The 24,517-nt window shown below is 39.7% G+C and overlaps 4 protein-coding genes across 10 annotated transcripts in view; 2 read left to right on the top strand and 2 right to left on the bottom strand.

The window, feature by feature from the left end:
- Positions 1-429: 429 nt before the first annotated feature.
- On the bottom strand, positions 430-2,604 carry eEF5 (eukaryotic translation elongation factor 5). Of its 4 annotated transcripts, none has more exons than XM_011316589.1 (4): positions 2,517-2,604; positions 1,214-1,509; positions 1,011-1,145; positions 430-729 (listed from the first exon to the last, which is right to left on the bottom strand). In XM_011316589.1, exons 2-4 carry the CDS (start codon positions 1,487-1,489, stop codon positions 658-660), a joined length of 483 nt encoding a protein of 160 aa, XP_011314891.1. In that variant the 5' UTR covers positions 1,490-1,509; positions 2,517-2,604; the 3' UTR covers positions 430-657. The 4 variants fall into 4 exon arrangements, with proteins under 4 accessions (XP_011314891.1, XP_011314893.1, XP_011314892.1 ...); XM_011316591.1 differs by lacking the exon at positions 2,517-2,604 and adding an exon at positions 2,422-2,508; XM_011316590.1 differs by lacking the exon at positions 2,517-2,604 and adding an exon at positions 2,379-2,473.
- A 6-nt stretch (positions 2,605-2,610) lies between these two features.
- Positions 2,611-3,439, top strand: LOC105273891 (uncharacterized). Its single transcript, XM_011316588.1, has 2 exons — positions 2,611-2,816; positions 2,968-3,439. Exons 1-2 carry the CDS (start codon positions 2,807-2,809, stop codon positions 3,369-3,371), a joined length of 414 nt encoding a protein of 137 aa, XP_011314890.1. The 5' UTR covers positions 2,611-2,806; the 3' UTR covers positions 3,372-3,439.
- Positions 3,440-3,741: 302 nt separating this feature from the next.
- Positions 3,742-24,517, top strand: part of LOC105273890 (midasin) — a 56,163-nt gene continuing 35,387 nt past the window's right edge. Inside the window, exons 1-3 of one of the 2 annotated variants that reach the window (XM_011316587.1) lie at positions 3,742-4,008; positions 4,198-10,176; positions 10,274-10,402. In XM_011316587.1, coding sequence (XP_011314889.1) covers positions 3,922-4,008; positions 4,198-10,176; positions 10,274-10,402 — 6,195 coding nt within the window. In that variant the 5' untranslated portion in view covers positions 3,742-3,921. Of the gene's footprint in view, positions 4,009-4,194; positions 10,177-10,273; positions 10,403-24,517 lie in introns of both variants that reach the window. The other variant, XM_011316586.1, reaches the window with a different exon arrangement.
- The window catches only part of LOC105273889 (uncharacterized), a 29,645-nt gene continuing 15,768 nt past the window's right edge, over positions 10,641-24,517 (bottom strand). For 2 of the 3 annotated variants that reach the window (XM_011316583.1, XM_011316585.1), the window contains 7 exons: positions 16,451-16,652; positions 14,949-15,201; positions 14,259-14,513; positions 13,773-13,892; positions 13,124-13,306; positions 12,619-12,921; positions 10,641-12,528 (listed from right to left, as the gene is read on the bottom strand). In XM_011316583.1, the coding sequence (XP_011314885.1) occupies positions 12,343-12,528; positions 12,619-12,921; positions 13,124-13,306; positions 13,773-13,892; positions 14,259-14,513; positions 14,949-15,201; positions 16,451-16,652 (1,502 nt within the window). In that variant the 3' untranslated portion in view covers positions 10,641-12,342. Of the gene's footprint in view, positions 12,529-12,618; positions 12,922-13,123; positions 13,307-13,772; positions 13,893-14,258; positions 14,514-14,948; positions 15,202-16,450; positions 16,653-19,391; positions 19,426-24,517 lie in introns of those variants that run through there. The other variant, XM_011316584.1, reaches the window with a different exon arrangement.

Raw genomic sequence — 24,517 nt, 5'->3', positions numbered from 1 at the left:
CACGTATACGATTCAGCAGAATTTCATGTTCCATGAAAAATTGCCCTTCTCCCCTCATTGCGTATTCTATAAGTCACTGTACAGCCATTGTAGCTGCAATGACTGTCGTATAAAGAAAAAAAAAAACAAAATAAATGACGAATAAAATGCAAAAAAAATTGAGAATTATTTTTTGAAGGCTTGTCCAAGTTTTATTTTCAATCAACCCTTTTCTTGATGAAAAAATTGTTTCTGTCGCCCTATTCTCTTATATAACAAACAACATGTGTGTATATGTGTATGTGTTTCTGCGTCTCGCACTCTCCTAGTTCAGACTGTCCATCGTAAACGTCGATCCAGCCAACTTATTACTTCCACTGCTTAGAAACTTCCTTAAGCACATGTTCATTCAGATATTAATTATTACCCAATTAGCGTATATTGTTGTTGTTTTTTTTGGTAAATGATTCAGGTGTTTATACTTGAATTAAAAGTTGTTTTATTATTCCTCTTTTAACCACTGCTGAGATTTGATGTTGGTTGGAACTATTGGCTCGTTATTCAAATTTCATTTATTTATTTCTTCTTGTTCTTATTAATTCTTTTTCTTGTTTACCAATGATTGAGGTGTCGATTGGCTAAGCGGGTGAGGTTGTGTACGGTTTTAACTGAACACAATTATTTGTCGAGGGCAGTGTTGGTTTTGATGGCAATCACCACTTCTTCACCACAGGCTTTCAGAACGGTGCACTGAAAATTCAAGAGAACTTATTAATCGTTGTCCTGAGGTTTTCTGTAAAGAATGTAATAAAGTGTAAATAAATCATTATAAATTTTAAATTTCCTTAATAGGGAAGGGAAAAATCGCTTTCTTCGATTTCTCAAGCACTATGAACTGAGAAATTATTCAGAAATCACTACAGCGGACTAAAAGAGTATGCAGAAAAGTTAAATGGGGCAGTTTGACTTTTATTTATTTTCTGCGGTGGGGCATTTTGATACGGTAATTAAAAGGAAGGTGAGATATTTACGAGTATGTCTTTTCCAGCCTCGTAGTCAGCACGAAGCTGAGCACCTAATTCGCCATCAGGGACCTTCAGATCCTCACGGAGTTCACCATTGTCAGCCATCAAGCACAAGTAACCATCGTCAGATATGTCTGTCAGCTGAAGAAGAAAAAATTAATACGTAGGAATTTAATCCCTGGGATAATCAACATAAGAATCAATCTCACCTGATAGTCTTCTCGCTTAACAAATGGTACATCCATGTTGTGTGTGGAGGGACAGATATCTTCGTACTTCTTCGATGTAAAGATATCAATACCAACGAGATGTACCTTGGCATGGCCGTGTTTCCCAGTTTTTGATGTGGACATTTCCACAATTTTGCAGGGCCGTGACTTCAGCATGACGAAACCATTTTTGCGCAGCGCTGAGCATTGCATGGGATAGGTCACCGATGCACCGGAGTCACCGGTCTCGAAGTGAGTATCCTCAATATCTGCCATCGTTGGGTTTTACGGATTTTCTGCGAACCACCAAAATCCTTCATAAATCACAATAATTTATTACAGACATTTTTAAAAAGACCAAGTATTGAGCCCAAGGCACTGCAATAATCAGATAAACCCCCGCCCATCGTCTCTCTCCTGAAATTCCTTCGAAACCCTCCTATCCCTATCCCCAAAGTGACTCATCTCCAAAATAAATTCAATGCCAAACGTCAATACCCCCAGAAGCAAAATGAGAAAATGGAAGTGTCTCGTGGCAATCCGAAGACCCCATCGCCAAAATAAATGACTCCGAAAAGCGGACAATAGCCCGACCAACACAATCAAAAAAAGCACAAAAGTGTACGACAAAAAAATTAAAAACCAGCATTCCAGGGAGTGCTAAACGTTGAAGACTGAGCGATTATGACGATGGCCCAGAGGTACCGAAGCCATGTGGCCTCCTCCCATCGTAATTCTGAATAACCCAGGTCGAGCTCCTGAATTCTTCCGTAGAATTTCTCTTCAACGGACCTGAAACCAGTCGAAAGGCTGAGGCCGAGCCAATGGTCGTGGCAAGCCTTAAAGGGATAATGAAAAATAAGAAGAGATAAAAAAAAGGCGACAATGCGGGGCTCGTCACAGGAGACAGCCGAACTAACCAACAACGTGAACAGCCCGGAGTGCTCCACCCCCCTGGAGCAAAAAGTTATCAATAATTCGTGAAAAATGGCAACAGCACGATAACCGATACCTTCTCCACAAGTTAGATAATTTATTTAAACAATGAAAGACCGGATTTGGAGAAAAAATTATGGAAAGATGGCGCGAAACGAGGCGCCAGCCACATTGCCATCAGGTACCGTTTGTCATCGTCACAGTCGCTCGTCAATTATGCTTCCAATACCCCAAAAAATCAATCACTTTTCAGCTGATTATTATGACGTTACGTGTGCACTGTTGATATTAGAAATGCATCCGGGATTAATAGTATATTATCACAGTATAATATTCGCGTAATTCAGCAACAGCTCGAGATACTCACATGTGATCAAAATGGATACTCTAACCAGAAGAGCTGATGGCGCTTGCGCAGTGCTGTGTACGAAAGAGGGGTCTTCTACACTGGAATCACGGATTTTCTTGAATCGTGTTCCAACCTTTTTACCTTTGCTGCTTGCACTGCTGTCTCTGTCACTCCCATTTGGAATTTCACTTCCGTACCAGAGCAGTTTTGAATTTGGCAGCTGATGGAATCCCTTCACTGCAAGTGCTAGAGGTGTATTTGGATTCTCCAGCTCCTTCAATAAAAGAGGAAGGAACAAATTCGTTGAGATGTCCGCAGGTTAGGAATGCGGTTGTGATTATTTCAGATTGGACTTGACATCAATTTGTTGATGTTACTGGCTTTCACTTGTTACCCTTTCCTATTTCGCCGCTGAATTTCTATCACAATAGAATGAATATTAAGTGAAAATTGATCATTTCTGTCGCAGGTAATTCCGTAGAAATGTCCTCATCATCAGAGGAAACTGACGTTGAATTCCTGGAGTCTAACTTCATGTTTCACGAATTCTGTGACAATGTTGGCGAGTTCAGGTACACGTGCCAAATTATGAAGATGGAGGAGAGCTTCTATATTTATGTTGGGGCAACCGGAAAGGAGACGATGGACCAGCTAACGTACGCCTTTCTGTCGTCTTACGACCATCAACCCTTGGTTACGAGAGTTCTTGGAGACATTGAAAATACACTGTCCTCAGCTCTGGCTCACAAATTCACGCAATTGTGTGGGCAGCCCGTTTATGTTAGCGTTAATACACCACTATACCGACCTGTTATGGGCAACATTGAGAGACGTGTAACTGAGGAGTTCAAGAAATACGCGATGGAATCTTGAATAATCGTCGTACTCTAGCTGTACAGAGTTCTGTTACTATAATTATGAGAATAAATGTATTGTTCGAATTCCGCTTGTCTTCCGTCATTTAGTTTCTCGAGCAATGAAAATAGATAATTATCTGAAAACAATGGAGAACATTAATATATTCTACTAATTTTTATGCTTATTTTTTTTATGTTTGTCCTTATGTTTTTAAATTTTTCATTGTGAGTTCATTTACAGGCGGAATCCAGTGATTCCGTCGTGAGTGTTTGAATTTGCCGCCTGGACGCCATCTAACGTCTATTTGCCCGGTCCCACGTGAGACCGACCCGAACGTGTTCTTGCGCGCAAGAAAAGTAAAAACACGTTCAGTCGTAATCACACGTGGTTTGTCATTCGGCGACAATACTATTCGGATGGTCCCATAAAATCAAAGAAAAATAAATAGCCGATTGTTATTTCGCAGTTGACCGGCATCAGATGTTGATACCGCGATAAACTCTCATTTCAAACTCAATTAAAATTAATAAATGAATTGCACAACGCGTTCCATCAACTTTCAAACATGTTACGAGACGATATACAGAAATATCTCGACCAAATCCCAGATGTTAAGGACCAAGAACAATTAAAGAAATTCATCGATCAAAAGGTAACGATTTTGGGGCTATAATGTGTAAGTAATTTTTTCTCAATACTATGAGGTTATTTAGATGAACACTCAATTGCTGAGAAAACTTCCGAGATATTCTTTGAAAATTTATTTATATTATATATCGCTTTGTTATTCTTTGCTTCATCGGTGATAATGTTATTCTTCCTTCACCCATGTCTCCAGAAGGTCACCAAAAATGATCGTCAAGAGGTGCTTCATATTTTATGTGTCCACCTCGCCACGAATTCCCGCTCGATGGAAGTCATCCCTGAGTGTTTACCCCACTTCTTCCCCATCATTCTGGCAATGGCAGTTCCCTCGGAGTCCTCAGGATCATCTTTGAAAACAGGAACCAGCCTGTCCCATGAGAGAAAATGTGTCCTCCTAAGTAAATTGTTAAAGGCTCATCCAGACGTTCTAGGACACACCCTGCATTACTTCGACACCCATCCAGCGCCTTTCGAGGGCCTCTCCGAGAATCCAGAGACTTCTGTCAAGCGGTCAAGACTCGATACCTCAACCTGCATCCGAGAAACATTTGCTGAACCATCCGATCGAGAAGTATTAGAAGCAACCTACCGAATTTTTCAAGCATTTCCCACTCACTTCAAACGTAAATGGAAATGGTCAAAGATCTATCACTACTTGGACCACAAGAACATTGACGTTCGTTATATCGTCGTTAAGTGCCTGGGGCTAGTCTTGGAAATGTCAGAGGAGACGACGAATTCCTGGCTGGAAAAATTGAATCTAAATAACTCGAGTGGCACATCTAAGTCCGCATTGAGACCTGGAGTACCTGCACCGAGATTATCCCTCGAGGACTACGATGTGTCAGAGGTGGGGGAGTGCCTGATGGACTCTAGTTCCCTGGTGTCGATGGCAGGAGTCTTGTTACCTATTCTGAAGAGGGAGAAGTCCTCCGAGGCCCTCAGCCTCGTTCCAGTTCCATCGATGGAGTTGAACCTCCGTAGTTTATCTCTGGGTGTGGCTTCGAGGAAAGCGGTGTGCCTCCAGGGTCCTGTGGGATGTGGAAAAACCGCCCTCGTTGAGTATCTCGCAAGAAAAACTGGGAGGGGACCGTCAGACATCATCAAAGTCCAGCTGGGGGACCAGACAGACTCGAAGATGCTCCTGGGGACGTACAGGTGCACTGATATCCCTGGGGAATTTGTCTGGCAGGCTGGTATACTTACCCAGGCTGTAATGTCAGGCAAGTGGCTGCTGTTGGAAGACATCGACAGTGCAACACTGGACGTTGCCAGTGTTCTCAGCAGCCTCATGGAAACTGCTGCCCTTTCAGTACCTGGATATCGTGACACAGTTTATGCAAAAAGTGGATTTCAACTGTTTCTCACTCAGAGACTGATTCCTACGATGACTGGCACCTCTAGGCACTCCTCAGGGGCTTCTGGACTGCTCGAGAAACACTGGCTCTGTGTTCATGTGGAACCCCTCTCCAAGGAGGAACTCATCACAGTTGTTCAGACCCTCTTCCCACAGCTCTCGACAGTTGCCACGAAAATCGTCAACGTATTTCTCCTGTGTTCCAGTGGAAATCACGAGGCTGAAAATGATAATCCCTTGAGAACCACTGGGAGACTGATATCTACAAGAGATCTTATCAAATGGTGCACCAGAGCTATCGTTGATTTTGATGTTTCCTCTCCAGATTCAGCTCTCAAAGTCCTCCAGGATGCCATCGATGTTTTCTGCTGCTCAGTGCCGGACTCAGCCCTGAGACTTGAACTAGCAATCAATATCTGTAATACTCTAGGGATTGTGAGCACTAGGGCAGAGTATTTCAGTAATTCTCACAAGCCCTCTGTCACCCTGACAGCTGAAACTTTCGTTGCTGGTCGAGCTAAGATTTATCGTAAGAAGGCACAAGCAGTACAGCTAGATCAGAACAGAGTGAATTTCTCGTTCACAAGACTTTCAGCCTCACTCTTGGAACGTGTAACAAGTTGTGTGGCACATAAGGAACCTGTATTGCTCGTTGGTGAGACTGGAACTGGTAAAACTTGCTCAGTGCAATTTCTTGCTCGCAGTACAGGCCACAAACTTATCGTCATCAATATGAACCAACAGAGCGAGAGTGCTGATCTCCTTGGAGGGTATAAACCAGTTGATATCAGTCTTCTGATAACACCGATTAGAGAAGAGTTTGAAATTCTCTTCAGGTCTTTCTTTGCCATGGAGCCGAATAAAAAATTTCTGAGTCATGTGGCCGGATCTTACAGAGATGGAAAGTGGAAGACACTGGTGACATTGATGGCTCACAGTGCAGCAGCAGCTGTTGCTAGGTTAAAGAGTGGAAGCTCAAGGAAATGTTCATCACCTGGGAAACGAGCTCGAGAGGCCTCCAGAGAGAGATCAACTCTTGAACAAGACGCAGAATTACTAGTCAGGTGGAGGAGGCTGGCGGTCAAACTGGAGAAATTAAAGACTCAGGTGAAGACTGAGTTCTCTCTGGCTTTTGCATTTATCGAAGGGAGTTTGGTGAGGGCCCTACAGGAAGGCCACTGGGTTCTCCTCGATGAGATCAATCTGGCATCATCAGAGACTCTTGAGTGTCTCTCAGGACTCCTCGAGGGTTCTTCAGGATCCATCTCCTTGTTAGAAAGAGGTGACAATGAGTCTGTCAGAAGACACCCAGATTTCACGATGTTCGCATGCATGAATCCAGCGACAGACGTCGGTAAAAAGGAGCTACCTGTGGGGCTGAGAAACAGATTCACTGAGTTTTATGTCGACGAATTGACTGAAAAAACAGACCTCCAGTTACTCGTGAGCTCTTATCTTTATGACTTGAATTTACCATCGTCCAAGGTCGAATCAATCGTCAAGTTTTATCTTAATGTTCGAGACAAGGCTATGCAGTCATTGAATGATGGAACTGGACACAAACCGAACTTCAGTTTGAGGACATTGTGTCGTGCACTGACTGTAGCCGCTCACAATCCTTGTGGAAATGTTCTGAGGTCTCTGTATGAGGCGTTCAACCTGAGCTTTCTCACTCAGTTGGACCCGAATTCGTATCCAGTGGTGCAGGGGCTCATTGCCCAGATGATTCTCGATAAGGGCACCATGAAGAGTATTCTAGCAACTCCAATACCAAAACCAAAGGGTGATTCTGAGGAGTACATAAACTTCGAGGGCTACTGGGTGGTGAGAGGGAGCCTGGAGCCAGAGAGGCCTGGTAATTATATTTTAACAAGCTCAGTTCGGCGGAATCTCAAGGATCTGGTGAGAATTGTATCGATTGGAAAAATGCCGGTGCTTCTCCAGGGCGACACGTCAGTTGGTAAAACCAGCCTTATCACGTACCTCGCTAAATCATCGGGTCATGTATGCGTTAGAATAAATAATCACGAACATACGGACCTCCAGGAGTATGTGGGCAGTTATGTAGCCAGTGATAGTGGAAAACTGGTGTTTAAGGAGGGGGTATTGGTTGAGGCAATGAGGAAGGGCTATTGGATTATTCTAGACGAGTTGAATTTGGCACCCAGTGATGTTCTGGAGGCACTCAACAGAGTTTTGGACGACAACAGGGAGCTCTTCATCCCAGAGACACAGCAAACCGTCAAGGCACACAGCAACTTCATGCTGTTTGCCACCCAAAATCCACCAGGTGTTTACGGAGGGAGGAAACTCCTGTCCAGGGCGTTCAGAAACAGATTTGTCGAGTTACACTTTGATGAGATTCCTCCAGCTGAACTTCAAGTGATTCTACATGAGCGTTGCCACATGCCCGAGTCCTACTGCAAGCAGATCATCAATGTAATGACTGATCTACAGATGAGGAGGAAGAGCACATCTGCTTTCTCTGGTAAACATGGATTTATCACTCTTAGGGATTTATTCAGATGGGGAGAGAGGTACCGACTTGCTGGCGACGTTGGTGAAGGATTTTACGATTGGAGTCAGCATTTGGCTGACGAGGGGTATCTGGTGCTGGCCGCCAAAGTTAGGAAGCCTGAGGAGGCTGAGGAGATCAGGCAGGTGATCAAGAAGCATATGAACAGAGACGTTGAACCAATGAATCTTTTTACACTGAGCAATAATACCTCCACTGTCACCAAAGCAATCCTCGAATCTCTGGAGAAGGAACAAATTGACGATTTTTCTCATGTTATATGGACGTACCATATGAGGAGAATGGCTGTTCTGGTAACTAAATCCTGTCAGTTCAAGGAGCCAGTCCTCCTCGTTGGTGAGACTGGTGGTGGAAAGACAACGGTATGTCAGTTGGTTGCTGCAATGTTGAGTAAACACCTGTGGAGTGTCAATTGTCATATGCACACAGAGTCATCAGACTTCTTGGGGAATTTACGACCAGTCAGAAATCACACTGATAACAATGATAAACTGTTCGAGTGGGTTGATGGACCGCTAGTGATAGCCATGAGGGCTGGGGATATATTTCTCGCTGATGAGATATCTTTGGCTGATGACAGTGTCCTCGAGAGGCTAAACTCGTTACTGGAGCCTGAACGCAGTCTTCTGATTGCTGAGAAGGGGACTGACTCCAGTATTGAGTCAGACAAGCTGAAGAGCCTCATTACTGCTCACGCGAACTTCTGTTTCATTGGAACCATGAACCCAGGGGGAGACTATGGGAAAAAGGAGTTGTCTCCAGCTCTGAGGAACAGATTTACTGAGATCTGGTGCGAAGGCTGTACGAATAATGACGATCTTCTTGCTATTATCAAGCATAATTTAAGGCGACGTACGAACGTTGATGATCTGACGGTGGCACGGGCCATGATCGAGTTCTTGGAGTGGCTCAAGTCTTCTGATGTGGGCAGACGATTCTCTGTAAGCATCAGGGACGCCTTGACCTGGGTTTATTTTATGAATGCGGCATTGTCGTTGGCGACGAGTGAGGCGTATTATCATGGGGCTTGTTTGACGTATATTGACAGCCTGGGCTCGGGGGTCACCGGAAGTGAGAGCCAGGAAAAACTCGAGACCTTCAGGAAAAATGCGGTCATCTTTTTAAACCATCAGATACAACTGAACTTTCAGACAGATGAATTATCGATAGGTGGAGAAAGTAGAAAAGAATCTGAAAGATTTTTTGGTGTTAATCCTTTTTACATAGCAGTGGGACCCAGTGGAAAATCAGAGGACGTTGGCTTCACATTTACACCTCCAACGACTAAGGCAAATGCACTGAAGGTGTTGCGTGCTCTGCAATTGAAGAAACCTGTACTATTGGAGGGAAGTCCTGGAGTTGGAAAGACGAGTTTGGTGTCAGCTATTGCCAAGGCTTCAGGGCACTCTTTGGTGAGGATCAATCTGAGTGATCAGACTGATATTTCTGATCTTTTTGGGGCTGATTTACCTCTGGAGGGTGGCAAGGGGGGACAATTTGCCTGGAAAGATGGACCATTTTTAAGGGCTTTGAGGGCTGGCCACTGGATACTCCTTGATGAGTTGAACCTCGCGTCACAGTCCGTTCTGGAGGGACTCAATGCCTGTCTCGATCACCGGGGTGAGGTCTACATTCCAGAGCTGGGGAAAACTTTCACTGTTGGGTGTGGAACGAAGATATTTGGGTGCCAAAATCCCTTGAGACAGGGGGGAGGTAGACGTGGACTCCCTAAGTCTTTTTTAAATCGGTTCATTCAAGTATTCGTTGATCCTCTCTCTGATGATGATTTGAGGATTATAGCCCGGTGCCAGTTCCCGAGACTGGAGGAGGAGTTCATTGAGAAAATTGTTGAGTTTAATTCGATGGTCTCTTCAGAGGCTGGACGAGACTGGGGGCACAATGGGGCCCCTTGGGAAATGAATCTCAGGGATATCACGAGATTGTGTGAACTCATTGAGACCTACAGACAGAGGTCCTCGTTGGATGAGAGTCTTTTGGAGGCTGTGGTGCTCATTTATTCTCAACGATTCAGGGGACTGTTTGACAGGGAAAATGTGGGTAGAATTTTTCAAAGGATTTTTGGAGGGGAGGTGTCCAGCTTCTGGAATCAGAGGCAGCCATTAATGAATGTCACCGATGAACACGTGTTCTTTGATAATGTCGCGGTGCAGAGGACTCATAAAGCGCAATTTGAGGGAAACAATCTTCTGGTGTTAAGGGAGCAGATGATGATTTTGAAGGCACTGGCTTACTGTGTCAATATGCAGTGGATGCCCATTCTTGTGAGTATTGTCAGCTGATTTTTTCCTGAAAAAATTGATGTGTCATTCGCGTGGTGAGTCTTGGAGGAATAATCATTTTGATTTAATTGTGCATAAGGTGGGACCATCGGGATCTGGAAAGAGCAGTGTAGTTCGAGTACTGGCGCAGATCAGTGGGCAACGACTTCGTTCCATCGTTGTCAATTCAGCGATGGACACGACAGAGATTCTCGGCGGCTTCGAACAAGTAAGTGACAAAAATAAAAATAATATTGCGAAGTATTGCGAGGCATTGTCGCCAATCCAGAATAAACCAGCGAAGCGTCACACAGTTCTCAATGATGAAAAACAGAATGAAGACCAGAAGATCGGAAATTAGAAAGTAGTATCTGTTCTCTGTGATGTGTTGTCACACAAGCTTCTCTATTGAGCTGTCGAATTATTGGGATAATTGATGTTCATCAAGGATCTGCTAAACTTACATTGAACGTTTTATTGAATTCATTCACACATGGATTAACACTATTTACGACGATTATCAATCACTTGACAAGTTCAAAATCGACTCTCATTAGGCACATTTCTCAGTAATTGCAGAGAAACGCAATTTTGTGAATTAAATTAATCAGTTGACTAACAAATTTGATCAATTATTACTAAAATAACCACAAAATTTACGACAATCCTCTTCTTTATTCGACGTATATTTCAGACTATTTTTCGATCTATTCAAAAGACCGAAATTGCAAAATTAATTGAAAATATCTAAATAGTTTTAATATAAAGTGGACCCAAGACGTCTCGGTATAATATACTTCTATGTTTACTTGAGTTGCAATGAAAATGAATTACATATAAAAAGAATTTTATTTCTATCGGGAATAAATTTCACAGATTAGTCTACATCGAGTGTTTTCTGTATGAATTTCTCATCGCGAATTTACAGCAATCTACATAGCTAATTGACAATTCATTCATCTGTTTAAACACTCCGATGGGCGGAATACATTTAATGAGCAATTTCTTCTTAATGATTAATCTTCGAAAATAATACTCCTTCGTAGCTCATGAAAACAGCGTTTTATTCCATTCATTCTTTCAAATTGATCGTGCTCTTCGGGTATAACGCGAAGACAACAGACGAATGAAATTCCCTAATTTATTTACAACATTTGACTTTGTTTTTATTCAGATAATTTTAGATTTTGTGCTTTACCGTTTATTTAATGCGCATTTGAAAAATCATGTCCACGCTATCATGAGTATTTTGGGAGTTTCAGGAATTTAGGGGCTGGAATTTCAGGAAGTCCGAGGACGAGACGTAATTTATTGATATAATTGATTTATAAAAATCATTAGACACTGGCGATTGATTATAAATCACTGATATACGTACCACATGAAAATTTACACGTAAATGAATTTTTAGATGCATTCCGGGATTAGTCGGTCGACGGACACAAATAGTTTATTTAATCGATCAGCGGACAGAATAGAAAAACTCAGGGAATTCACATAAATTCTTCTCCCTTTTAGTGAACAATTTCTAATTAATTTCAATGATTCATTTATATTGGGACAAACAAAATGCTTGACTGTTGTTGGAATAATTAATCTAAAGAACTCTGAAATTCGAAGTAAATTAATTCTGATTTACCCGAGTTTTCCTAAAACACCTCGAGATCAGATAACGCTACATTTTACACTCTCTACTATAATCACGTAGCTAGGTAATGCTAATAAATTCGTCAGTGCAGTCATAGAAATAGAGAGGACAGAAGGAAATAACTCGAGCTGACACTAGATAGGAAATAGGAAGGGACTACATGGAAATCATTGATTCAATGTCATTTCATTAATTACGTCAACGATTTGTCTCGAAAATTGGAAAATCAGTCTGTGAAGATGTAAATACGAGGCTATGCGAGTGCTCATTGAAACATTGAAGATATCGGTATTTATCTTCGTTTTCGACGAAGAGATGCTTTGTAGAAAAATAATTCCGCACTGCTGTTAAATATGTTTTCCTTTGTGTTTGTCATAACTGAATTGTTCGCTACATCGATTTATCATACATTTATTTACCTGGGAATCGAAGGGATATTTGAGTGGAATGGAAGAGTGATACAGTGATAGTAATAATTAATACTCCGTTTATTCCACTCGAATATCAAATTAATCGATCAACTATTCACTAAGCATTTCACTACTCGTTGGGCTGACAGCTGTTGTCACGTCACTCATTGTTAGTGGTGCTGGAAGCAATAAGCTCGGTCTTTTTGATAATTTCTCGTCATACAAGCTAGAGATGCTCTTAGGCCGTGGTAAGACGATGCTCCAGGGGTCGGGGGTAACGCTGATAGGTTCATCTTGCTGAAGTTGTAATTGAATAGATTATTCAGGAATTTCCATAAAGAAATCGGCTGGCATTGCGAGATTAGTGGTTTTCAAAAGAATTCTTACCGGGAGATATTTGGCTGCTGGTGGTAATGGAGGTTTTAGCTGTGCAATATCACTGAGATCGCAAGCTGAAACAGCTGTGGATAAGAGTGGAGCTGGTGGCAAGGGTACATTCAGGGATGGCTCGTATCTCGGTGGTTGGACAGATTGCAGAGGGCTGTTTGTTGATGATCCGAGGATCCATCGGGCTATGCTCTCGCAGCAGCCACAGCAAATGTCCGAAATTCCCTGGCGGAGACCTCGATGAAGGGTTAAAAATAGAGCGGGATTCACGAATGCGTGAATGTAGGCGATGTGCAGGGTCACCTATCAAAACATGACAAATGGTGTTTAAACAATTGTTTACCCTAATTTTCGAAAAAAAACCGTTCTTTAATTTTTCTCAGGTTTAGCTATTTTTAGGGGATGATTTAATTAAATTTCTAGGTTCTTCGGATTTTTTTTTATTAGAAAAGGGGATGGGATGTTCTGAGGAGTTAATGTTCTTTTTGTTTTGGTCTTTGATCACCTCGTAGCCAGTGGTGTTGCCAATCACAGGGTGATGTACCAGGGTGACGAAAAAAAGTGGTCCCCAGAAAATAACATAGGCCGCCGTAATGACTAGGAACATCTTCACCCTCTGCACACCCTCGCGCTCCATTCTTCTCAAATAATTCCTCATTTTCCGATGCTCCTCCAGTGCACCGCCTCTCTAGAATTCGATATCAGTGATTCAATTGGATTGAGATTGAAGTATTCGTGTTGTCCGTGGAGATTTTTTTTTATGATTTTCTTTCTCCTTCATCTTTCGACGCAATTTTTCTTGCAATCTACAATTGAGTGATTGATTTTTCTCAAATTTTCGTTGAATAATTGAACAAAATTTTCCAGCTGCCATGGATGTGTCTGAGAATTAGGGAAATTTCAATGGAATTCCGTGGAAAATCTGAAATAGTGACGAAATACTTCCGAAATTTCAATCAAAAATTCAGCAATCAACTGTCCAAAAGCTTTTCTATGCCAACATTTCCGACATTTTTTTCGCCAGTGTTAAAGGGACTGTGTCAGTTGGCAGTAAAACTCAAGAAAGCTGTTAGATGAGCTGCGTTACTGTTTCTGACAGCCATAAAGCATTAAGGGACGTTTGGTACGCAGAAAATGTCACTGACGAATTTTACCTTTGGCGTTGTGCCATTCCTTTGATCAGTGGTTCCTCCATCGTTGACAGAATTTCCGGCCCTTTCGTGGCCACCCCCCGTAACATTGACAAGAGTTGTCACAAGTCCTGCCACACGAACCTGTAATTCGAAAATTTCTCAATTAAATTTTTTTTTAATCCAGAGAAATCGATTAATTGAACCACAAGACCAATTAACAATTCCATGTCAATAGTTGTTTGTTAATAGCCGATATTTTTTCATCAATTAGAATAATTTTTTGAAGGAAGAAACTTTTTTTTGGGTGTGACATGAGTGGGAATGAAAGAGCAAACAAGTTCAAGTGGATCTCCAGTGAAATGCTCAATGGATTGTTCCTGGTATGTATGAAAAGCACTCTAGCAGCTGCTTTGAACAAAGCAGTGTCTCCTCAGCTGGATGTACCAAATTAATTATTTCTCGGGGAGTTGTGAGTGAATGGAATTTACCATAGGATTATTTACTCACCGCTTCCACGTTGGCTTTCGTTAAGTCTCGATGTAATTTTCTTAGGTGAAAGAGTGTTAAGGATACGCATATTACGTTTATAACAATCCAGAGGACATTGAGTATATAATGTCTGAATGGTCCATGAACTAGAGGACAACTCGGTGCATTGTGTCCAGACTCGGTGTTTGCTGCTAATGCACCACTGAGAAACGTCGGTCCCAGGTTTATTGTAATGCTAGCGAACCATATCATGAATGTGCCAAACAGTACGCACTGCAAAGTTCAATGAGCAAGGGTTATTATCCCATTAATTTAGCACTTTTATCACCCCACAGGTGGCAATTTGTGCAGTGACATCAGGGATTCTTCTGCTGTTGTTTTTATGGCGTTGCAAATGACTCAAATTTTACGATGACAATGAGTTTTTAAGGAAGATTTACAGTCCATTGCCAATTCTGAGGGTAAATCGTGTCATAAATTTCTCTGTGTGGATTAATACAGAAAATTCATGAGAAAATTTACCGCAATGAGTGACAACTTGGTTTCGATCCCCAAGATATCGCGTAGATGACTCCCCAAGGGGAAGATTAAAAGGGTTGACGCAATCACTGTCATTGATGCAATGAGTTGATTAAAAAGAGGTCGGGCCGGTTAAATTGAATTGCACTGAATTTTCCATTCTCAATCAATCAATTACTGGTAAATTACCTGGGGTGAGTCCATTAGCAAGGGAGCGGTAAGATCGGCCTCTTCATCGCTCTCCGGAAATACCGGACTGTCATTGAGCACTGTTGTCAACATATTGACGGTGGAGACTGTCACCAGCAGAAGAAAAGCTGTCTCAACAAGTGAACACTTGTGCACTGGTTGACAGTTAAGAATACTTGATCCCAGTGGTAATAATATTGCCGCTCTAGCACAGTCTACCATTGCCTGATGGAATAATAGTCCCTGCGACCACCTGAAACCCAGACAATGGGACAGACTGTTATATCCACAAGTTTCTCTCGCCACAAAACGTGTTTGGGGGCTTTATATTATTCTGCTAGAGACAACCTCCAGGGAATGTCTCGATTAGCGTTTCCAATTTTTTCGTCCGCTGTCCTGATAGTTGACTATCGCTCTCCATTTTTGGAACTATTTTCACCCGAGTTTTTCGTGTTTTGTCAATTTTTTTTTTCAATATTAAAAATTTCTTAAAATTTCCGTCACAAAGACATCTAAATTTTCAACTATATGAGTTTGAATGACATTTCAATAAATTTTAATAAAAAATGGGCACTAAATTGCTCATTTATCTTGCAAATTCAGGGAAATTCAATAGATCGAAAGTTTAGGGAAATTATCTCTTGAATTTTGAAAATTTTTACGCTTCTGCATCGCCATATAGACCTGAAAGTAGAGAATTAACAAAATTTTCAAGGAATGAAACAAATGGGATTATAAAAAATTTCAAGTTCGCTTCCTTGAAAATATGGAAATCCTTTAAAAATTCGGTATTGGATTCAATGATTTGAATATTCTGGGGTGGGAATGAAATGATTTGAAAATATTGATTACATCGTAGTGAAGAAAATGGGAAAGACATGAAGTTTAAGGTGTTCGAGTGGTGATAGCAGCTCCTCATTTTTTGGCACCTTTTGAAGTGGAACGGAAAAAGGGGGGAGGGGGGGGGGGCTTAAACACATGCACTGCATCTTCTGCAAGGTTGAGCAATGATGGTGCAATGCTGCCTAAAGGCAGGATGAATTTCTTGATCATGAGAGGGCTCATCCCTCTCCCAGGGATTGGGGGTAGGTTTAATCTTCGGGGATGAATGTAGGGATCTGTGGCATCAAGTGGCTTTGGCTTATGCGCCAGACTACTCCAGATCCTCGGTATTGTGACAGACAGCCTGTCACACACCTGTCTACTGCTGTTAATGGCTGGTGGTATATCTGTGTTGACAGTGAGATGAATATACCGTGGGAAAACACAATTGCTGATTTTTTAGGGGGCATTACTCGTTATTATGACCGACGTGACACCACAACGGGTTTTTTCTGTTTTATTGCCGGATGAATTGGTTATTTCGATTTATTTTATTTTATTGATTGAAAGAAAGCTCATCCGATTTAAATGAATCGGAAAAGGGATTTGAGGAGAATTGAGGGAATATATCAGGAAATTGGGGGAATTAGTGAGATGAATTTTTCCACAATTTTTCGCACCTTCGGAGATGCCGTTTGGTTAGAATAAGAATCATCAAGATTATATTGGCACCCATTCCTAGACCACCTAGACTGAATATCACTGTTGCTTCTGTCACTCCACCTGGATGACATTGGAATACTTTTGTGGAGTTGGATGTCACGTTTCCGGACGCTCCAATACCGAATCGTAGATTTGCACCAATCATAGCAACAGCAGAGCCTGGAACAGAGAATTTTATTTTGTCATGGCTATTCAAAAAAAAATTAATTTATTTAATTTAACTCAGTTCATTTAAACAATACAATTATTGAATTTGATCTGCGGAGAGGAGTTTCCGAGAGAAAAATTTGAGGCGACGGGGAAAAATTTTAATTGAAAAATTGGTTGTGTGAAATTCACTCGAGTATGGAATCTGGTTTGAATTATTCACTCAAGTGTTGGAACAAATTTCATACATTTTTTTCGCACTCGTTTCACAGAAGTATTTCACTATGCGAATATAATATAAATGGGGATTGTGCTAAATCCGCAATAATGCTCACCATTTTCGAGTCAATCGAGTGTTCGATATTCATTGAATCAAAAAGGGGGAGAGGGACGAGAAAGTGTTCCATTGATCGCACATTCGCTCGTGCGAACGTGAGTTCAAGTGCTTTAGTGACGGGAAATAAAAATGAACTTTCATTTTTTACTTTTCTAGATTCAAATTGATATTCACTCCAGTTTTCGAGACTTCTATAAAACATAAAAAATATGTGGAAAGAATTTTTGGAAATTAACATTATTTATTGATTTTACGTAGACCCAATTTCTATTTCATTCATCTCCGAAACTTTTTCCTAATTTTTTTTACAACATAATGCCCTCATCCCGGCCATAAATTAACGTTCCACCAATAGGTATGAATCACCTTAATTGCCAATGAGTTTCACATCATTAGAATTATGCAAGAAATTGCGTCTTGTAGGGCGCGTACCCCTCGTAATTCATGATACGTAAGTAGAAAGAATAATGAATAGTAATTGAGAGGTGCAGAGCAGAAACGGAATAATGCTGACGCGAGAACAAATGGAAAAACCTCTGAACAGCAATTCTGTTTTACCCCCGGTAATTGGAAGCATTTGTTTATCAAATTCTTGAAATCGCCGAAATATCCCTCAGAAGGTAGTAAACAGAATATTTACCACCGTGCATTCGAAATAGACTTTCCAGAGTGTGAAGTGGAATAATTAAATTCGTTACCAATGTTTCACATTAAAATTGAATGATCATACGCATGAATATGCATTAGAAAACGGCAGAGATTTTCCATTCGTTTTCAGGTGTCAGGAGGTGCGACCCAGATGAGATTTCTCATTAACACATCTTAATTACTCCGGGGAGAGTTCCTCGAAGTTTGAAAATACTATATCCACGCATTTTACCTCGGTGTCATTTTTTTATCGGAACGATTATCTTTCTCCTCGGCCTTTATTTTCAGCAAAAAGCCTTTGTTAATTTGAATTATAGCGCGCACCTCCGGCATTATTACATCAACACATATTTTTCTTATATGTATACAAATTGTGTAAATTTAAAATTCGCTTCAAATGTTTTCAGAGCACTCCGCGCATTGTTTATCTGAATTTTCAATTAAAAAATGATGACATCGACACTTTTCCGGAATTCAAAAGATGCGAAATTTTTTCCTATTGCCTGAAATATTGAATTACATTCCATTTACTCAATGGTTTTTTTTTCAACAATAGATGTTATGCATTATGAGGGAAATTAATAATTTACACATGGAAAATTGAGGTGAATCGTTAAAGTGTTGAAAATATTTATTAGATTCATATTGAAATACTAAATGTGAAAATGTAATTTACCGTCATATGCGGTAAAAGTGGATTTTCTGTACTGATTGGATCCAATTTGGGATCCAATTATGCAGTCACAAGTAAACTCGTTAAAACAGAGAACACTCCTGCGGTCTCTTCCACTTGCTGCTTTATTCCTCACTTTTATTTTCTTCTATCATCCCCTGTCTCCATTTTTCCACTGGAATATTTTATGACTCATTCCAATAGTCTTGGATGCCAGTCTTTTCTGTCGGCTTGAAAGTTTAATTTACAGGCGAATTCACGATTAAAGTACTGCTTTTATTATTCAGCCCTCAATTCCATAGTTTTAATTACCGCCTTTTATTATACCGGAAGAGAAAAATAATGAGGAAATTCCCAGGAAAACATTTAGTTTCGAAAATAATTGCCCGAATTTCCTGATTTCTATGAATTTTTACGGAGTTTTACTGTTACAATTGGACTATTCATTCAAATCAAAGTGAATTCTTCCCTCATTTTGCTCACAACAATGAAATATTCTCTATTATAATTTTGTCGTCGTTACTTTGTAATTTGTAATTTGTCCTTTTGTATTTTCCACCCTTTATGCGATCTAAATAATTAAATACCCGCTACTGTGGTTTTTCAGTTTTTTCCATCTCAATGGTGAATTTTTTTTATTGTTCCAATGTTGAAATGCATTTTACACCATGCAAAAAGTCGTAACTAACCCCATCGTCGTGTGGCTTTGGCATGAAAGAAATTCAGGTGAAATGCTTGAGACATCAAAGGGGGATTCACCGCTCGGGGGCTCATGCCGGGAAAACCAACGAATTACTCGTTGCAAATTCTGAAAGACGACTCCTTAACGGCTACCTTACTGAGAAAACAAGGGCACTTGGTCTGTCCACCATAGTTAATACCGCAAATTAGACGGTGTAAACTGTTATTTCAATAGTTCAATTAATGGTTTTGCTAACGAGATTGATACTTCCAGCTCACAGAGAGAAACCATTTACTTGCGGTCACAAATCCTCAATTAATTTTATTGAATATTTTACTATTTTCATTCATAAAGACGGAAATTAAAGTTTAATTGATGATAAGAAAAAGGAGAAGTTTTTGAAAACTCAACTCATTAAATCTTCTCGAGAGTGGCTAATTCCAATGTTTTCAAGACTCCCGAATTACTCACGTCCTCGAATTGATTTCCTGCTATTTTTCACCGTGAATTCTTTATGATACAGCGACGAGGGTCTTTGGGTCACCGACTTTATCCGACTTTCCACTAACTAGTTGAAATTCTATCCAAATAGTCAATACTCGATTCTGTTGACGTTGGCATTAGGTTGTTGACTCTGTAAATGGCCCGGGAGCTCGAGGCTGTGTGAATATTAAAATTGAATTTTAGAATTCTGATTTGATTGAAAAATATCTGAGTTTCCCCCCTAGTAATGCTCTCTGGAATCATCCATTGTATTTTTGCACCTGCGTTTTTGTCAATTTTTTAACGACTTTATTGAAATTTAACAAATTCGAGAATTTCTATTTGAAATTTGGTAAATGTGGACATGAACTAGACATTTACCTGAAATTAAATTAAATTAATTAAGATTAATTTGCATTGACTGTAATGTTAAGGATTGCGGTAATTTTAATAACGATTCAGGAAAAGTGGAAAAGCTCGTTGGATGAATAGAATTTCGAGGGAAAATCCGCCTAACTCGTTGAACTGTCCCCCATTGCTAGAACTTGCGGACAAATTCTAGAAATGTCTATCTCCTCATGTCCCATATATACTCAATCGTTGAAATCCATCAAGCGTTATTGAAGCTTTTAGAAAGTGGTTTTTCATCGAGGCGTGAACGGGGAGTGTTTTTCCCATCTTTACAAAATACAGAGCACTAGTGGATAAAAGAAAACGTAAAATAGCGAAAAGATTTTTCATTACGTGAAAAGTTAACGTGAGAAATGAGATATTGCAATGGAGTTGGCGAGAGGAAGTTGCGGCGGGGGTGAGTTGGAGTGAATTTAAAATTAAGAGCAATGGAAACTCGAATTCACTACTTTTTCATTAAAAATTCATTAAAACTCAACTAACAATTTCCAATTCTCCGAAGCATTCGGATTTTCTAAAAATTTTCAGAGCAAAGTGCATACCGAAGTTAAAAGAAATTGTTGACAAAGAAGAAAACACTGACAAAAATAAAATTGATAAAATTTTTCTTCGGAGAACCTTGAAATTTCCCAGTGCATAAATTGCACTGTAATTTTCCGGAAAATAGGACCGTTTTTGTCGATTAACCAGTATTTGTAGTAAATTAAATTGAAATGATCTCGTGTATGTGCAGTATATACTGACGTCTTCAATGCTCATGGAAGTGGATGAAAAGCCCGTCATTACATTTGCTACATTTGCAGCTTACGTTGGTGAAAGCATTTCCATTTCAAAGCCATCACTCGGTTGATTCTGCCAGACAGTCGTTAACACACTGGCTATCTCTAGTTTTTGCTGTTATCTCGGTGTAGTTGGTGCAGGTGAATTCTGCCCTTTGAATTCCAGTCTCGAGTCTGACAACGGACAGTCTCTATTTACGATGGGTAATGTTTGGTACTTGTACCCGGTGATTAGAATGGGATCATATTGATCTTCAATTTACACCTGATCGATAAATTTCCCAAGTGACAGCCCAACGTGCATGTATCCAAGAAAATTTTTCAAATTTTATCCTCTCCAATTATACAAGCCATTTAAAAAATTATAGCGACACTCCACCATTCCATAAGACAAATGAATTACCGATAAATTACTGTCAAAAAAACCAAATAATAAATAAAAAATAAATAAAAAATAATAAATAAAATAATAAATAAAAAAAAATAAAAAATAATAAATTACTGTCAAAAAAACCAAATAATGGGGAATTTGAATGCTGATGAAATTATCTGAGGGTAAGTATCTCCGATAATAGACTATATATTCGAAAGACGTTGAAGCGATAAAATCCGTGCAAGTAAAGGGATACGTTTCCGATATCCACGTCTGGAGGCTTCGTAAATCCCTGGCTTTATAAAGCGTAAACCACGGATAGGAAAAAAAAACGAGAATAAAGAAAAGCCGGGGAAGGCATTGAGCCAACAGGGGAAGAATCATTTTCTCCGTGGAACGTGGTTTATCCAGTCCTGCAACGGCTTGATGTATTCCCCACGACTTTTCACCGTTCTTTTTTCATTAGAACTCCATTTTTAGTTTACTATTCCAATTGACTTTCATCGCTTGTTTATTGCAATATAAATATCGGGGTTGAAGGCAACTCTTCCCCTGTACGTTTCACTCCTCAATTGCTATTTAAACTTCAGAGTTTAAAATACTTCTATATTTTTAAACGAGTTATATTCTCGAAATTATTAATATTCAAGTTGTATTGGAATTTTTATAACAATCAGTTGCCATTTTCCGTTCATAACCGAAATTCAATCATTTTTTCTTCCTGAAATTCTTCTTCACAAGACACTAATAAGGAATCATGGATATGACCTTTGATTAATTTTCCGAAGTCATTGATTTTTTTCGTATTTTATTGCAGTTCAATCACGGCTCTATTTTTCCCCTATTTAAATCATTTGTGCGTGAATCCCGAAACAATTGTACTTTTGATTTTTACTGCATACTTCATCCCGCCAGAATTGTCAATCTAATTATATCGGCAGCTGTTATCCTTCCCTCGTATTTTCCTCTATACATGATCGCACACGGTACATATTCCACTTTACCAATTACACTAAAATATCCCCCGCTAATTGAATTTTAAATTGCCACACGTTACGAACTCCAGTCTCAGTATTTACCGTGAACTGATAATAATCCCCTCATGTATATGATCAATCAAAAAGTGTTGATGATCGATCAGGATCCATTCGGAATTCTTTCTCTCAGATGAGGATAATTATCGATAATTGAAACTGAAAATTTGGTGAACTTCTCAAGTTCTTTTTTCAAATCCCTTGATTATCCAAGTTTTAGGGTTGTAAGCCGAGGGGGTGGACTAGTCCACTGACATTGTAAGTTTTCTTCCTCCACGGGAAAACTTTGGCTTGTACCGAATGTTCCTCTTGCTAAAATGTGCATGAATTTATCTTTGCCATTTTTCCTTCATTACAGTTACTTTCGTTTCCTCTACCGCTATTCTCCCGACGCCCAAAAAAACTCGAGTTGAAATGAAGTTCCCGGGGGGAAGTTCTCTTGAAATTATGAAGAAACTCGTCGTGCCCTGTGATTGGATCTACTGGTCTTTCTTTTCTCCAGGATTAATCTCCCTCATTTTGTTCTACTGTAGTCTTCAATTTTTAGTCAGAGTTTGAATTGAGATGCACCGAAAAAAAAAATCCAAATTGAAGATTTTTTTTTACCAACTTATAATTTGCATCTGAATAAAGTGTAGGAAAAGATTTATAGTAAAAATTGTTGGGAATTAATCAATCTTTCTGTAATTTCACGGCCATTTTGGAAAAGCCCTCTGTACTCCGTGTCATTAACACGAGCATTCATATGTAAATGTAATTGCGGTATCTTTGAGAGAGGGCCTCTTGAATCCTGTTAAACTATCAAGTGTATAACGTTCGCACTATTGCCTCTATTGTGAAGCTTCCGGGTTAATTAATTTAATGAATCATAGAATCAATGACTGACCTCCGAGTCGCTCCCAAATAATCGTATTGTCTTGTCTACCCAAAACAATCCCCCAAGTCTAAAATATCTAAAAATATCCATTTTCAAACCAAAACACTTAATTTCAATAATTTTTTTCTGAAGCAAGTGGGGGTTGACATTTGATTCAAGTATTTCGACAAAAACAATTTTTTTTTATCATTTCATCATCAATTGACGGCGTAATAAATTTAGTATAAATATAACAAAGAGGATTGAATCACAGTGAATTAGGATCCTAGTCCCATTCGATGATGAATATTATTATTACTGATTGTGCCGCATCATTTGCGTCTCTTTTTTCTTTTCGGAGAATCCCATTTGACCGTAAATTATCAATTACCAATAGAGTAATTGCCTAATACATAATTTATCGATTTATGTTTTTTAAACAATTAATGGGTATTTCTGCTGGACTTCTTTTTCAAGTAAGATTTGTGAAAATTTCATGAAATCTTGGCTCACATTTCTCTGGCCACAGCAGTGCTGAGGTAGACACAGGGGTTTTGGTTAAATATCGTGGACTCTGGTAAACAGAATGACGGTCTGCTAGAGTTGGCTTTCCAGTTGGTATCTAGCTAACGTCAGAAGGGTCAAGTGGTTAATGTTAGGGTGATAGGAGAGTGCTATCCAAGTTTCCTCCAAGAATGGGGAAAGTACGATTATTCTATTGGAGTTATTGGTGTATGTAATGGAGATATATAATTATGGTTCATCGTGATAAAGGGGAGGGTTGTGTTTATTTCTGGTTACGACTGGGACGATCATTAATGCCAAGAGCAGTCAACTCAGGGTCAATAATTCACAGGGCAATTATTTTTCAATTCTGTCAAAAATATACCACACTGGATCCATAATTCTTTTTTGCACTAACCGTTGACATTTACTCTCGTCGTTTTTCCTCTTATTGTCGGCGAGGATCATCGATTTCTTGTTGTAATTAGTTTAATGCTAATCCGACTATTCCGACGCGTCATTCTTGTTTCGGTGAGAAGTTAATTCGTTGAAATTTCATGATTTCGTTGCATTGGGGATATTTCGGATTTTTCCCTTAATGGTTGAGAAAGGGAAATAATAATGCCTTTAAAAATGCCCTGGAGTACCCACTCGAGACGCTATCAGCCTCGTATTTTTTTAATTGAGTTTTCAACTCTGTCTCTCGCATTTTGCTTTTAAGTCTGGGGCTGTTAATCAGCGTGAGAATGGAGGGTGATGGTTCCTAACGGAGAGGCTCTCAATGTCGAGGCAAATTCACGTTGACAATGGATTTACTTCTCTGATTATTTACAAGTGTTTTGTAAGTTGGTGCTTAAGATGTAGGACGACTTTTTAGTGGGAGATGGAAATTTGAGGTCGAGGAGATAGAAAAACATAAATTGTTAAAGATAAAATGAAAACATGGAGAATTTTTTACTCGTAAACCGTTCATTAATTAATTGCTTGACGAAAAATAGAATGTTTATGCTACTAGACCTATCGATACTATAAATTTCTTTCAGAAAGTTCTGATAATTTAGTTAATGATAAAAAATTGATTGTAATTTCTGTCACAA

The sequence above is a fragment of the Fopius arisanus genome, unplaced genomic scaffold (genome assembly GCF_000806365.1).
Source record: "Fopius arisanus strain USDA-PBARC FA_bdor unplaced genomic scaffold, ASM80636v1 scaffold00008, whole genome shotgun sequence".
NCBI classification, from domain to species: Eukaryota; Metazoa; Arthropoda; class Insecta; order Hymenoptera; family Braconidae; genus Fopius; species Fopius arisanus.
This window is presented reverse-complemented; position numbering and strand designations above follow the sequence as displayed.

What these genes read in the sequence shown, in the direction of transcription:
- eEF5 (XM_011316589.1), bottom strand. Translation starts at nt 1,489, where the DNA reads ATGGCAGATATTGAGGATACTCACTTCGAGACCGGTGACTCCGGTGCA. An exon ending in TTAAGCGAGAAGACTATCAG is followed by an intron (nt 1,146 to 1,213) that starts GTGAGATTGATT and finishes TTTCTTCTTCAG; the next exon opens with CTGACAGACATATCTGACGA. An exon ending in AGGCTGGAAAAGACATACTC is followed by an intron (nt 730 to 1,010) that starts GTAAATATCTCA and finishes TTGAATTTTCAG; the next exon opens with TGCACCGTTCTGAAAGCCTG.